At 43.9% G+C, this 13,976-nt stretch overlaps 1 protein-coding gene across 1 annotated transcript in view; it reads right to left on the bottom strand.

Annotated features, from left to right (window-relative positions):
* The window catches only part of pcsk6 (proprotein convertase subtilisin/kexin type 6), a 30,766-nt gene that overhangs the window by 15,547 nt on the left and 1,243 nt on the right, over nucleotides 1-13,976 (bottom strand). Inside the window, exons 2-11 of the mRNA XM_030376659.1 lie at nucleotides 13,488-13,592; nucleotides 12,117-12,227; nucleotides 11,548-11,703; nucleotides 10,880-10,956; nucleotides 9,350-9,438; nucleotides 7,087-7,259; nucleotides 6,375-6,587; nucleotides 4,496-4,596; nucleotides 3,418-3,521; nucleotides 2,071-2,185 (exon numbers count right to left, since the gene is read on the bottom strand). Of these exons, the coding sequence (XP_030232519.1) occupies nucleotides 2,071-2,185; nucleotides 3,418-3,521; nucleotides 4,496-4,596; nucleotides 6,375-6,587; nucleotides 7,087-7,259; nucleotides 9,350-9,438; nucleotides 10,880-10,956; nucleotides 11,548-11,703; nucleotides 12,117-12,227; nucleotides 13,488-13,592 (1,244 nt within the window). The remainder of the gene's footprint in view (nucleotides 1-2,070; nucleotides 2,186-3,417; nucleotides 3,522-4,495; nucleotides 4,597-6,374; nucleotides 6,588-7,086; nucleotides 7,260-9,349; nucleotides 9,439-10,879; nucleotides 10,957-11,547; nucleotides 11,704-12,116; nucleotides 12,228-13,487; nucleotides 13,593-13,976) is intronic.

Raw genomic sequence — 13,976 nt, 5'->3', positions numbered from 1 at the left:
AGTAGGAAACTTAAGATACCTAGAGAAATATGTGAGTGCTCACAAAACATCAACAAGTCAGCAGTGTGGTACAGGGTGATCATTTATTATATACAGTACAAAAGCTGAAACTATTAGCCAGGAGTGGGAAAGATGCAGACGCGGACGTGGGAAGCAATAAGACACACCAACACACAGTTGCCTGTTGCAAAATGGTTCAGAGTTTAATAGAAATAGTTAGGGTTATCTGGTATGGCAATAGTCTAATGTTAGCTTAGTTCGTGTTGTTTCGTCATGTTAATCGCTAGTAATAGTAAGTAATTTCTTTGTAGAAATATAGCCTATCATCACAGACTGTAGGAATGTCATCCACCCTCCATCGCGTACGACACTGACGCTCGTAATCCTGTAGTGCAAGGGAGTTCGTGCACAGATCCCTGAGACAAACGGCTACGCGCACACATGCACACCCATAGCGAGTGACGTAGGACGTAAAGTCCCTCCCAGGTCGAAGTGGCGTCGATTTAGAGAGTCCCCATGTAAAATAGCGATAGCGCCGTAGGACCGCCCACAAAGCTACTTGCACTTTGCCCTCCCATTTGCGTTTCAGACCGTTAAAATAGGGCCCTAGTGTGTTAGGATTGCTGCTGTATTTGTATGTTTATTATTAGTAGTATTATTTGGACTATTTTGAATATATATTATTCGTATTTTTTAAAATTTGTATTTTTTTTTGTATTTGTACTCTTTACTACAGGTATGTTTGCTTTTGTTTTCTAACTGCATTTAAACGGTACATTTTCGACTTAAAATGGACAACAGTTATTTTTTCTGTATATTATATACTGGTTTATCGGATGAAAAGATGGTCCACCTTGCTGCCTCACACACATGCTAGTAAGACACATGAATGACTGCTGAATGAAGAAATCACTTAAATATATTGATATATTAATGACTTTGGAATGGAGGCATAGGAAGATGTATAGCCATTTGGATATTTCAACCAGTGCTCATTTTACTCCTCAATGGGCATCTTGGCAGAATGTTTCCTGTGCTTATGTGTTCAGGGGTGAATAAGCACAATCTATCTGCCAGACAGTTCCAGGCAATTAAAACAAAATCTAAATGTGTGTGTGTGTGTGTGTGTGTGTGTGTGTGTGTGTGTGTGTGTGTGTGTGTGTGTGTGTGTGTGTGTGTGTGTGTCTGTGTGTGTGTGTGTGTGTGTGTGTGTGTGTGTGTGTGTGTGTGTGTGTGTGTGTGTGTTTGTTTATTTGGCTATGTTGTGTCATTCATAATTAGAGATCTAAAAATGACACATTCTCCAACACGGTTAACAGAACTGTTTACAAATGGTCTTGGTGATGGTGATGAATTATGCAATACTCATAGAGCTTTTGAAAAGATCCCAGCAAGAAGCCAGTGCGATGCATTCCAAAAGTAGACATAAGTCCAACATAAACTGACTGTTCACTGACCCTCTTTTCTTCCCCGTAAGTTTGTAAAAGGGATCCTTTTTATCAAACAAGAGGCTAAGTCCCCACAAGGGACATGGAAAGATGACGATAGCTAGCTTAACCATCAGCAGTGACGCTATGAAGTAGATCCCAAACTGAAAATGGAGAATCAGTGAGTCTCATGTGTATGAATCACATCTGACAGCTTAACTCAGTATTTGTTCACGCAAACAAGTGCAGTCGGAAAGGATTGTGACCTACTGCACGCGTAGACCACCATTTCCTTGTCCCCATACTAACCTCTTGTATCTGTGTTCTCCTACAATGAGGTTAGCTAAGTTTACTGCAGATATCCCTACTGACCTCAGAGAGTCCTGTTTCACCCATGTATCCCTAAAGCTATAATCTACACCAAAGACTAGCTTTACTGGCAAACTTGCTAATTGGGGTGCAGGCTGATGTAGCGTCAGAAAGGTAATGGATTGGATCCCCATCCGCAGCCTTCCTGCAGGCATCCTTCAGCCAGACCCCTTAGTAATCACTACCTTAACGACCCATATCTGAATTCACTGCAGATGGCTTTGGATAGAAGCCTTCCTATTTTCTGTGTATATTTACACAGGCCCAGACTCACTTGATGTGCCGTTCAGATGCGCGGCAGGTGTGCTGGGGAGGAACGCTCCTCCACCTCTTGGCTTCAACGACCATAGCTTCAGCGTCCACCAGGCCGAAGCCGTACAGATGGCTGACTACAGTAGAGGGGAACAGAGAGCCTTTATACACTACGACATTACTCTGTAAACAGAGCACACTAACGTAGAGCGTGGAAGGACGTGGAGCTCAGCCTCCTGCCTATTGTTTCAGCATTCATCGAACATCGAGTGGAAGATATCTCCACAAAAAATTCACCACTCACTGATATGACAGATTTTGTTGCTTGCTATAATCCAAAGTAGTCCAGGCAGGTAATTAGGGGTAAAATCTTCAAAATCTTACTTTTAATACACGCTTGACTGCAAAGCACCTGCGCAATAATCAGGGTGGGGATTTTTGGCAAAGCAAAAGTACACGAAAAAGTTGCTTTTTTCAGTAGTAACAAGTAACTTAAAATATAGGATATCTTGTACTGCATCAAGTTACTTTTAAAAGTAATGCCATGAACTTAAGTTTTGGACTGAGTTGACAGCTGAGCTTACTGTGCTATTAAAAAAAATAAAAAACACATTCAAAAACACACTTACAATGACACCTGCTTGAAGGTGACCATGCCAACAATAACGGGAAAGTGCTGACTCAGACGTGATAAGAAAACAGGGATGGACTCGTTCCCAAAAAATGAATTGTTTAATATATATATATTGTTTTGCGGGTTGCAGAAGGGGGGAAACATAATGCAGGGCCCTTTAATGACCAACTTAAGTCAATGTCAACTTGCCATATCTTATGACGATGAACGGCAATTGACAACCGCATAATTTAGCATAATTTAGCATTATCACGGCTACAGTGGGGCCGAGCTCGGCGCCCTCTGCTCTGCTAGAAACAGCCGCGGTCAGATTCCAATGTGTTCTGCATGTTTCTTATCGCGCCGGGCCTGGCAATTAAATACAGATGTAACAGGGCTGCGGGCCGGCTGCCCAGGGCAGTCCGACACACAGTGTTTGGATATTGTTGTTTAAGTGGTGACGCCTCAGTGGGAAAACTGCCGGTACTACAGATGGCCAGTCCTTCTCGGATACAAATATAGAAAAACACCTAATAATTCCAGATGGAAAATCTCAGCAGAAAATACAGGACAATAGAATAAATAACAAGATTTTAAAAAGTGTAAAAATGAATTATCCTGAATGAATTGACATCGTAGATAAGATAAGAGGTACTATTAGTCCCAAATTGGAACATCATCACAAGATACCTGCTAAAGGAACCTGTACACGTTTTGTGTCACACTACAGTGTATGCAGGGGGGGGGGGGGGGTACCTTTGTGTCCAGCGGAGTTGGTCTTCCAGTCACAGGCCTTCAGGTGGACGGGCCTGGAGGTCTTCACCAGCAGGTGCTGCACGTCTCTCCAGCCGAGCAGAGGGCTAGGGGACAACAGAGTCAGACACTGGTCAGCTTTAGAGGACTGTGTAAGAATCACAAATTCTAACTGCCCCCTTCTGCCGCTAAGTGAACTGCAGCCTGCTTGAGCTCGCATTCAGAGCACTGGATTGCGAGATATGTGGGTTGAGACAGTAAAAATCATAAATAAATGTACAAGTTTCAACGTTTTTGAAGAGCCAAAGATTCGGGGAAAGTCCACGCTTTTATGCATTTAAGGATTCTACAGGCAGTCCATTTAAAAGGGTTATGGTTAGGATTTAGGTTAGGGTTTAGGTTAAGTTTTGGATTAGGGTGACTGTATTTATGTGTGCATTTAAGTCCATTTTGTTGTTCTTTTGTTTCGATTTAGTGTTAGGGGCCGGGTAGGGGTTAGTTATGATAATGGTTATGTCTTTTGTCAGGGTAAAATCCTGCTAACCTGCTATTCTCCCTTTATCTATGTTGAGATGGTTGTTGATGTTACTTAAAGAGTTTGTTGATCAGACTCTTTCAGAATGAGAGATGGGGTGGTGTGTTGTGCACTGGTCTGCTCAAGGAACATCACGCCACTTCCAGGAATACTGAGAAGCAACAAACATGAGCAGCTTTCCTGGAACTTCCTCCAAACTTCTGTCCCTCGCTTAAGCACGCCAGATGACACTGTTTATAGCATCTCCCCCCACCACCCTGCCCCCCCTATCTATCTTCATTGTGAAAGAACCATATGAGGGACCTCACAAGTGGGTCTGAGTTACGAAAGAACCGCAATATTGGCAGTAGTAACCTCAGGCGACACCTCAAACTATCAACAGACGTGAGTCAGTGTTTTGGAGTTTACAAGCGCTGGCAGAGTTTGTGTTTTTCGCTGTCAGCCAATCAGGCACCGAAAGATCGCCGCCTCCAGCAACATCATTGGTCACAACAATTATGAAGAGAGACAGATGTTAGTGTAACGGTGGAGATCTCCGGGACTGACTTGGCCTCCAGAGCCAGGGCGATGATGCCGGCCACCATGGGGGCGGAGACAGACGTTCCCGTGTGGCCGTCTGTGCACCGGTGCCTCAGGTCTGTGGTCACCTGCGTACAGGACAACACACCTGGGTTAGAACAAGGGGTCCCGGACATCTGTGCTGGCCTGACCCCACCGGCAGAGACCCTCGCGGCCCAGGGATCCATCACAAATATTTTCATTGCCATGTCCCAAAGTTGAGATCATTGACTTTTCCCCTTGCAAATCAATACAATATATCTCCTTTTAAGTCTTCAGACGTACAAAATAATCGAATGGAGCAGACTGGGCAATTGAAAAGACATACATTTATATGTAATTTGTTTTTGTATCATGGATGTGTGTATATGTTGTATTGTTGTTTCGCAGAAAGATTGGCATTCAAAGAGACACTCCATGTGACCACACTTGTGGAATGGAGAGGTGGATGGGTTTTGTGAGAGTTTGACTCCCAGCTGACTGCAGTCAGCCTAGGCTGACCCTGCTAAATAGATAATAGACACAGTTAATAGAATAGTTAGAAGTGAACTTTTCCGAATTCCTGGCAGACATTTCAAACAAAGTACAAATAATACGGTTGGACTTTGAAGAGAGGAGTGAATAAAGCAGAAAAACCCGACTCCACTAAATCTTCCATTCCATTGCTCACAGCGGTTAACTGGGATTCCCTGAGCCCCCGACCAGCCACACAGCAGAGGAGATAAACATGAGAAGGCAGCAGAGGTGACGGCGAGGATCTGGCTGAGATGAAAAGCCCCTCGGTAGAATAACCATCAACGCATAACCTCCAATCCCCACGACCGTGAACGACCACCACCACAAAGATGCCGTTTTACCGCCCAATGAATCTATCCGTCTACCGTCCTCATGTGTCAAGCGAGATAATAAGACAAATAAATAAACCACACCTCTGTACACGCCAAAGCTCAAAGTGAAGAAACTACATTGGAAATATATGGTACGAGGTACACGGGGTCGTAAACAACACCGCACCGCACGGCATCACTGGCGCTTTAGGACTCGTAAATAAGGCAATGGAAAAGTTCACAGACCATAAAAACGTGAATAAATGCTGTTGAGAAGTTTGCCCTACTTGGAACAGCACCACGTACTGAGAAAGAGCTGTCGATGATGTGGTCAGATCTATACATGAGACTCAGCACTATTAACATCAAATAAACTCAAATATAAGTGACCTTCAGTAGTTTATCTTGCAATCTGTTCAGTACATTGCTTGATTAACATCATGATCACGTAAATGAACTTACTTATTCTATTAGATGTATTTTGCGCATAGGTCACTCTACATTAGAGTCATCACCCTTTTTATCTAAAATGTTCGATATTTTGCTGCTTTAACATCCAAAATGGGTCAATCTTAAAAACACAGTTGGGTAGATTCAACCCACATTGGATCGTAACAAAACAAATGAACCGATTGGGACGCAGGCCTGTCCAGGACAGAGGCTCCACGGGGGCCAGAAGGACTTTATACTTTAAACTCCCACAACTCAAAAGCAACAGATATAAACACTCTTTTTACTCGCAGCCACTCTGCTTCTAAATTTTATGAAGAACCATAGATAACACCTCCCCCCCCCCCACACACACACTGACAGTTTTGGAAATGCTGAGCCTCTGCCTTTCTATATATATATATATATATATGTATATATATATATATATATATATATATATATATATATATGTATAGACTACTATTTATTGATTGTTTAGTGTTTTTCATTGTGTGTGTGATTGTGCGTGACTTGGATTGTACACTATCTACTGCACAACAAATTGTACCATTGGGGGACAATGAAGTATCTTTTGAACTTTGACTCACAATCCTCCTGTCGTGGAACTCTGCGCTGCTGTAGGTGGCGGCCAGGATGGAGCTGCACGGCTCCAGGTACCAGGGCCGGTTCCCCTTCTCTGTGGTGCTGGAGATGGAGATGGTGTAGATGCTGTTGGTGTAGCCGTCGCAGGAGCAGTGGTCCGCCTGTTGACCGCCGTTCCCCGACGCCCACACGAAGATGGAGCCCAGCCCCTTGCGACCCTGGGTTGGGCAGAGAGGGAGTCAGACACTCCGACACCAACGCACAGAGCACCACAGCAGGAGCTGGATCTGTCTGTGAGTATCTTCCTTGAATGTCATTCGCTGAAGCGCTGGCTAACCTAGCTTTTAAACAGGAATTTGTATTGCATTATTTCAATCTGGAAAGAGGTTATTTTATTAATTAATTCATATATTTATTTTAGACATATATTTTTTAGAAGATATGTGATGGTTTGATCAATTCTGCTGCTATCACTTACACTGCTATCTTATTATGTAGTCTAGAAGTTTATGCAACAATCAGAACTCTGAATTTAAATCAAAAGGGAATTTAACAATCTTATCCACTGTGGATTACAAATTAGAAGCAAATTTGAAATTGTTAAAATGCATTGGCCAACAAAGCAAGTAAAAACCCAATGGCCAAATTAGGACGATGTGGAAGCAAATAAGCACAAATAGCAAAAACAAAATACTGGCCGTGTGTGAGCTGTCAGACCTTCTTGATGCCGTTCTCAAAGGCCAGTTTAGCCAGGGGCCCGGGGCCCTCCACGGTCTTGCCGTCGTCTTTGGGGCCCCAGCTGGCGCTGTAGATGTCGATGTAGTCCGTCCGGATCCCCAGGGACTTGGCCTCCACTAAGTCTGTCACGTCTCCATCCAGCATGCGAATACCTGAACGCCGACATACGAGCTGTGATGTACAACCACTTCATCTTTTTTTGACCTTGTTTTGGCCTTTATTCAGTCAAGTATAAAAAAAAAAAATGACGACTGTAGAAACTGTTTGGTTATTTTACTGTATAAAGTACTTCATCGATCTCATCAACTAAGTCAGTCTTCCAACTTACCAAGTGTAATTGTGTTATTTTCCACAGCACAATTGTGAGACTGTAGCTTTCTGTCTTTTAGAAAGTTCCACTAACCTCACTTTCAGAGCTAATTTCCCAGCATGCCCTGGGGCGAGCTCCAGATGTTCAGATGTATGAATGATAATATAAAAGTTGCAAAAGATGTGGTTATTGAAATGCTTAAGGTATTGTTTCATTCCACATGTCCCCTTAGGAAAGACCGGTTGAAGCTTTATAGTAAATGGACATTTTGTGCTCAAAGTTTAGGAGATGTTTATGCTTAACCTCAAATCTGTAATTATTCTAAGCAGAAGTCATGCAGTGTGAAAAACGGCCTTAGGCCTTGGTTTGTGTTTATTGGCACCCTAATCCAAACAAATGATCATATATTTGTCTGGAAAACGCACCAATTATCCAGAGCTTGAAAAACAGTTGGCCTATTCAGGACAGTATTGATCTATCGAGGTCCAAAATAGAGCAAAGCAAACAGCCTTACCCAGTCCAGTGATAGAGTCACACTCTGTAAGCTAATTATGGAGCAGACAGAGATGTGGGGCTGGTATCACCTCAAATAGAGCCGGTACAGATTAGCTTTTTAAACATGCTGAACCGCAGTGTTTAGTGGCACCGTTTTGCCACAGCAACATTTATGTTGGCGCTAAGCCCGTCGGCTGCCCTCTGCTTGCCATCAATTGCTTGATTGAGGGCCTATATCAACTGTACAGCAAGTGCTGTTTTTAGCCACAGACATTGGCGCTGGGGTCCTTTGGTTCTGTGGAGAGCTTCTGAGCTGTGATAGCATGTTCCGATGGGCATACATACATGATGTACCCCTGGGGAATCAAATAGGGAGGCTGATTGTGTTTCTGCCACTTAAACTACAACAACGAAGAGTGTTTCATTGCACGATTCACGGTCAAAATCAAAAGTAAAAATCCAAATCAAATCCGAAAAATCTAAACATCCTGGAACAAAACAGACAAAGCATAGCTCTCAGTGTCCCGTAACAGACAGAGCTATGCAGACGGTTTGAACTTCAATCTTGTTCTGAAACATTTTAGGAGTTGGAATCAGAGGAAGGCAGCAGTAACTGAGAATGTGTTTCGAGAAGAGGAGCAGAGAACTGGCAGAGGCCATGACAGCTAAATTCAAAGTAAATATTGCTCTCAGATAAACCCAATACATCAGACCACTGCTTCTGCTAACATGGCATTTCACCTACTACAATACTAGGGTGTAAAACCTAATTTACAGTCACAGTGGGGGACCTGTGGTAGCCGGCGGCAACCAAAAATGACATCATCACGGCCCTTCATGCCCGGCATAAATCAGGTTTCAGCCATCCACAGTGCCTTGGGGCTTGGTAAGAAGCCTTGGCACTGGGTAGGATGAGTCAGGATGGGTGGATACGAGTCAAAACAGTTATCCCTGGTCTCAACTCAATGTTGAATTGTGTCTTAAACCCGTTTTGGTTTTATGACGTCTTGACATGATCAAAAAACGACACACAAAAGAAATACAGACAGAAAGATAACGGCATCATCGTATCCCGGTATACTGTTTACTAGTTGTCTGCTTGTTTGCTTGTTAGTCTGTAGAATAAAGGGCTGATTATGGTCCCAAGTTCACGCAATGTAAGGGGGTTACGGACCCCTTACGTCCCTGCGGACCCTCCTGCGTCCACCGCAAGGGCCTGACGTGCGCCTCCACAAAATTGTAACCTTCCGTCTAGGCGTGCGAGGGCTGTGATTGGTCGGCTTACTAAAACCCGACGCAGAACCAAAACAGGTTCATGACTGTGTCGACGCATCTGCGTGGTCCTCGCGTTGCGTGAACTTGGGCCAATAATCAGCCCTTAAGAGGCCAAAGAACCGTGCCTTGAGAGAGAAAAGACAACAACAACAGAAACAGTACCTCCGATGCGAGCGTTGAAGGCGATCCCAACGATGCAGTACGAGTTGTTGGCCACAGCTGCAACCTCCCCGGCACACCTTGTCCCGTGTCTACGGAGTGTGTGTGTGTGTGTGTGTGTGTGTGTGTGTGTGTGTGTGTGTGTGTGTGTGTGTGTGTGTGTGTGTGTGTGTGTGTTTGTGTGTGTGTGTGTGTGTGTATGTGTGTGTGTGTGTGTGTGTGTGTGTGTGTGTGTGTGTGTGTGTGTGTGTGTGTGTGTGTGTTGGAAAATAGGTTAGGGGGGAGACAACAAAACAACATGTTATTTTCCTGGGTTTGGAACAATGTCTGGCGTCCTATTATGTGTTGTGCTAGCCAGCGATCTGATGCCAATCCAATGCGGATGTGGAGTTAGAATCAGGCGTATATAATCAAGACATGCTGCACTAAAACCACAAGAAGATCGGGCTGTTTGTTTACTCCAATTGGCTGTCGCCGCCGCAATCACTGATTTCAGTCTCAGTCCCCCCAAACGTTACTCAAGTTGGGCCGTTAATATCAGTCAACTCTATTGGGGGCGGTAAAATTGCGAGAGTGTGCCAATTACGCGCTTACATACAGTATCCCCGCAACACTAGGGGAAAGAAAGTGAAACGCCCAGTTAACCCAGTTATGATCTCGTCTGCAATCAAACATATCAGATATTAATCTTAAGTCTGATTTGTGAGAGGGAGAGATGGAAAAGAGTTTTGGATAGCTTTTGCATTTGCTCTTTATTTGATTTGCATTTGTTGGTTTGGCTCTGAGAAGCCACAGGATGGGAATTGCTTTGCGTTTGAACGTTTTACTGATGGATAAACTCATCAAGGCAATAAATGCAACGATGCAGACCAAATGTTCACCGAGTCTACGGTCACTTATAGATATTGATCTCAAATTTAAGAGCAAGAAAGTTGAGATGCGACGCGGCTTGCACACATTCACACCAGGGAGATAATTTGATTGCTGGGAGTTTTAGCACTAGTTGAATTAAGGGCTCCACTCTTCAGTAATTGGAGCTGGAAGGATATGCAAAACAAGTGCTGCATTGCTCAAAGCCATATTTTGGCAAGAAACATACGGCAAGAAAAACTGATCCAAGCTTATATCACAACTGCATCAAAATGGCTACTTAAAGCTTGGATCCCAAACGGTGAACGTCATGCTGGCCTCATATCAGCTTCATTACATTTTCCTTGGAGGCTGTTTAATTCAATGCCTTATCGCCCCTTATCAGTGATGGGAGTTGGAGAGAATTTTGAGATTGTTAATGCAAGGTGGAGGATGAGCTCATGTGTGTGAAATGAGAAATACAAAACACAGTGTCTCCATAGCATCCACTGCACGAATATAGGTTGTTTGTTTGCGAGGGCATTTGCAGTTTCATTGCAGCTTGAGTCTTTTGAATCCAGCATCCAGGATCCAATGGATGGACTGATTATGGATGGCTGAATGACGGAGGAATGAATGATGGATGGATGGAGGGACAGCTGATAAATGAAAGAGTGGTCGCACATGTTTTCGTTGCTATTGTCGTAGCGGGGGGTGGGGTCGTGGTCGTTGCCGTTGACATCGTAGCTCGCCAGTTGGTCCTTAAGAAAAAGAGATAAGGAGTCTTAGAATCAAACCACAGTGTAAACAGTGCACAAAGAGAAGCAGGTTTATTATTCCCTGTTCATTATGGCCCCATCTCGCCTTCAACAGATTTATCGTTCATATGCAAAAACAAAAACACACCAGACACTATTTATGATTTAGCGGGCCGACCAGACCGGTCAGCTGGAAGAAATAAATATATTTACAGCGCATCATAAACATCGTCTGCCAACAAACAATACAAATGCAGATTGCGGTTGGTGTTTTATGCAATAACAAATCAAATATTGTCGCACTCTCAGCTCAATTATCACAACACAATTTCCTGTCTCAACGAGAACGTTTGGTTAAACAGCGCACTCTACTTTCCTCCACCTTCCAGCGTTTGTTTTGAATTAAATTTATAATTACAAACCAATACTAATACAAACTGACTGAATGCAAACAAGCCGCCGGATATGAACCAAGCGATGCGATGGTAACCGTAATGCGCTCTTGGCCGTTGACTTGGCTTTCACTTCGTCTGCTCATGAATAAGACTCAGCTAAGGTCAGCTGGGGGGGGGGGGGGGGGACGTCTCTACATACGTAGTTCTCGGCGAGGTCTGGGTGGTTTCTCTCGATGCCGTCGTCCAGGATGGTGACCACCACGTTCCGGCCAGTGTAGCCCCTCTGCCACGCGCCCATCACGTTCATCCCCGAGCGACAGCTGCTGTTTCCGTTGCTGCTGGTACTGGCGCATCCCTACAAGAGGCAGAACAGCACCAAAGAGGGTTTTCTTTCAGTTTTCAAGGAAACATAAAAGTGCAAGTATGATGTTACTTGTACATACTGATCAACAAACACACATCACCTTTTTTATATAATTGTGTGGTTGATTATGAACCTTTCTGTATTAACTGTATATTTGAAGACCTTACTGCCATGCATGTATTGAGCTTGGTTTTTTATAGAAGTATAATGTATAGCTTTTAAGTGTAATTTAACGACCCGTTCTGTTGTTAAACTGCCTCAAGATTAACAGTTAAAAGGATTTTTGTTATTCTCCTGGTCAAAGAGTCCCTGTTATTTTATTTTATAATATTATTTCATCATATTTTATTCAAGCACTACCCTCCCCAATGTTACAGACAGTAAAAGTCAGTGCATGTACTTACAATGTACCACATATTGGCCCACTTTGGGTCATTGAAATGAATGGCGTTGGGATCAGGGCTGACGTGTCTCTTCACTCTGGCTTTTATTAGCTGCTGCTGGGCCCAGTCCACCTAACACAGAGATAGATAGTGAGAGTCACTGCACAAATCAATAGTGTTAGCTGTGAAACACCACTAAGAAATAGCACTGCCACACGCAGAGACAGATAACTGGACACTGATAAACATAGATGGACCGATCGGGGGCTGGTTCTCGAACCACTCAGACAACGGGATTATCATGAGGCAGGTTCTCCAGACACCACTGAATCCTTTTGAACCTGTGGCTTTGCCCTAAGTCCACCAAGGTTTGGTGAATATATGACAGTGGAGCTCAGCAGTAAGTCAGAGAGCGGCCTGCTCCACACTACCTGTAGTTCCCCACCGCACACGGGAGCTTTACTGCCATCTGGTTATGATCTTTTTCCTCAGGAGGAAGAAGTCAGGCCATCGGTGGTTTTGTGTTTTAAAGGGAGCAACGGAACAAGGGAAACACAGGAGTGTTTTGTGCAATGAAATTGTGATGTGTTAACACTGACCGATAGGTAGAAATGATCTATATACGTTAGGGACAGCACTGATGGAATATGAGAATAATCTATTGTATAAACCAGTAGTCTAAGGGTTGGAATACGTACTAAATAAACTACAATGTTCCTCCAACTGTACCGGCTACTTGTCCACAGAAGAAGGTGTGTACAGATGTTAGTAATCCCATCGTGTCTCCAGTGATGGAAAAGAAAAGAAAGTGTTGTGAAAATATAAATAAATCCACATGTGTTCTGTACTCTCGATTAATATGATGCAATGTGTGACAGCATTGGAGGTCAAGACAAATGTCCCTCCAAGGATAATAAAGTGTATCTTATCTTAATATGCTACGTATTTTTCTGTATCACAGACGTAGCTTAAGGCATGGAGTGATATTTTATTCCGAACACTGTATGAGAGTCTGTTTTTTAACGGTCTAATACATATCTCACCAAAGTCCCCACCAACCACTTTAAAGACAACTCACTCACATTTGGAAGGTTGCTAGTTCGATCCCTGGCTCCGTCTAGCTTAGTGTTGAGGCGTCCATGAGCAAGACACTCTACCCTAACTGCTACAGACGAGCTTGCTGTCGCTTGCATGGTTGACACCGCCGTCGGTATATGAGTGTGTGTGTGTGTGCGTGTGTATGAGTGTGTGTGTGTCAATATGGCAATATTTTAAAGCGCTTTGGGTGGACACTGGTTATGCAGTCCATTTATAACTTAAGAAACTGCAGACAGTCAAGGCTGTTTCTCCCTCCAGTCTCCACTCCGGGCAGGCGGTATGCCTCAGGCTTACCCTGGGGTCCATGTGGATAAAGCTGTGGTCTCCTCTGAGGGCGAAGGCAGCCCGCCGCACCACTCTGCTGTGGTGGAAGTGGTAGTGGTCCTCCAGGCCTCCTATCTGACCCATCACATGGACCCACACACAGATCACTCACACTCAGCTCTATGAACACAAGTCTATCTGTACAGATACAGAGAATCATATTATGTATGACATTGAGACTGTTCTGATTTGGATAACATGCTTTTTTTTTGCTTTCTATCTGTCTGTCTGTCTACGTGTGTGTATGCATTTTCGCGTTTGCGCGTGTGTGCCTGCGTGCGTGTCTGGATGAGAACAATGTCCTTATCAAAGCTGCGGTGTGCCGACTTATTCTCTGCAAATATGCTATAATCCCATAAAAAAAAAAACGGGTGCTGGAATGTCACTGGCACATGCGCTGAGCTGGCAGTGGAGCGCATCTTTCCATGGATTACAGATGGAGATACGCACTCGAAACAT

The sequence above is a fragment of the Gadus morhua genome, chromosome 14 (genome assembly GCF_902167405.1).
Source record: "Gadus morhua chromosome 14, gadMor3.0, whole genome shotgun sequence".
Classification (NCBI taxonomy): domain Eukaryota; kingdom Metazoa; phylum Chordata; class Actinopteri; order Gadiformes; family Gadidae; genus Gadus; species Gadus morhua.
The sequence above is the reverse complement of the archived record's forward strand: the minus strand, read 5'-3'. Positions and strand labels throughout refer to the sequence as shown.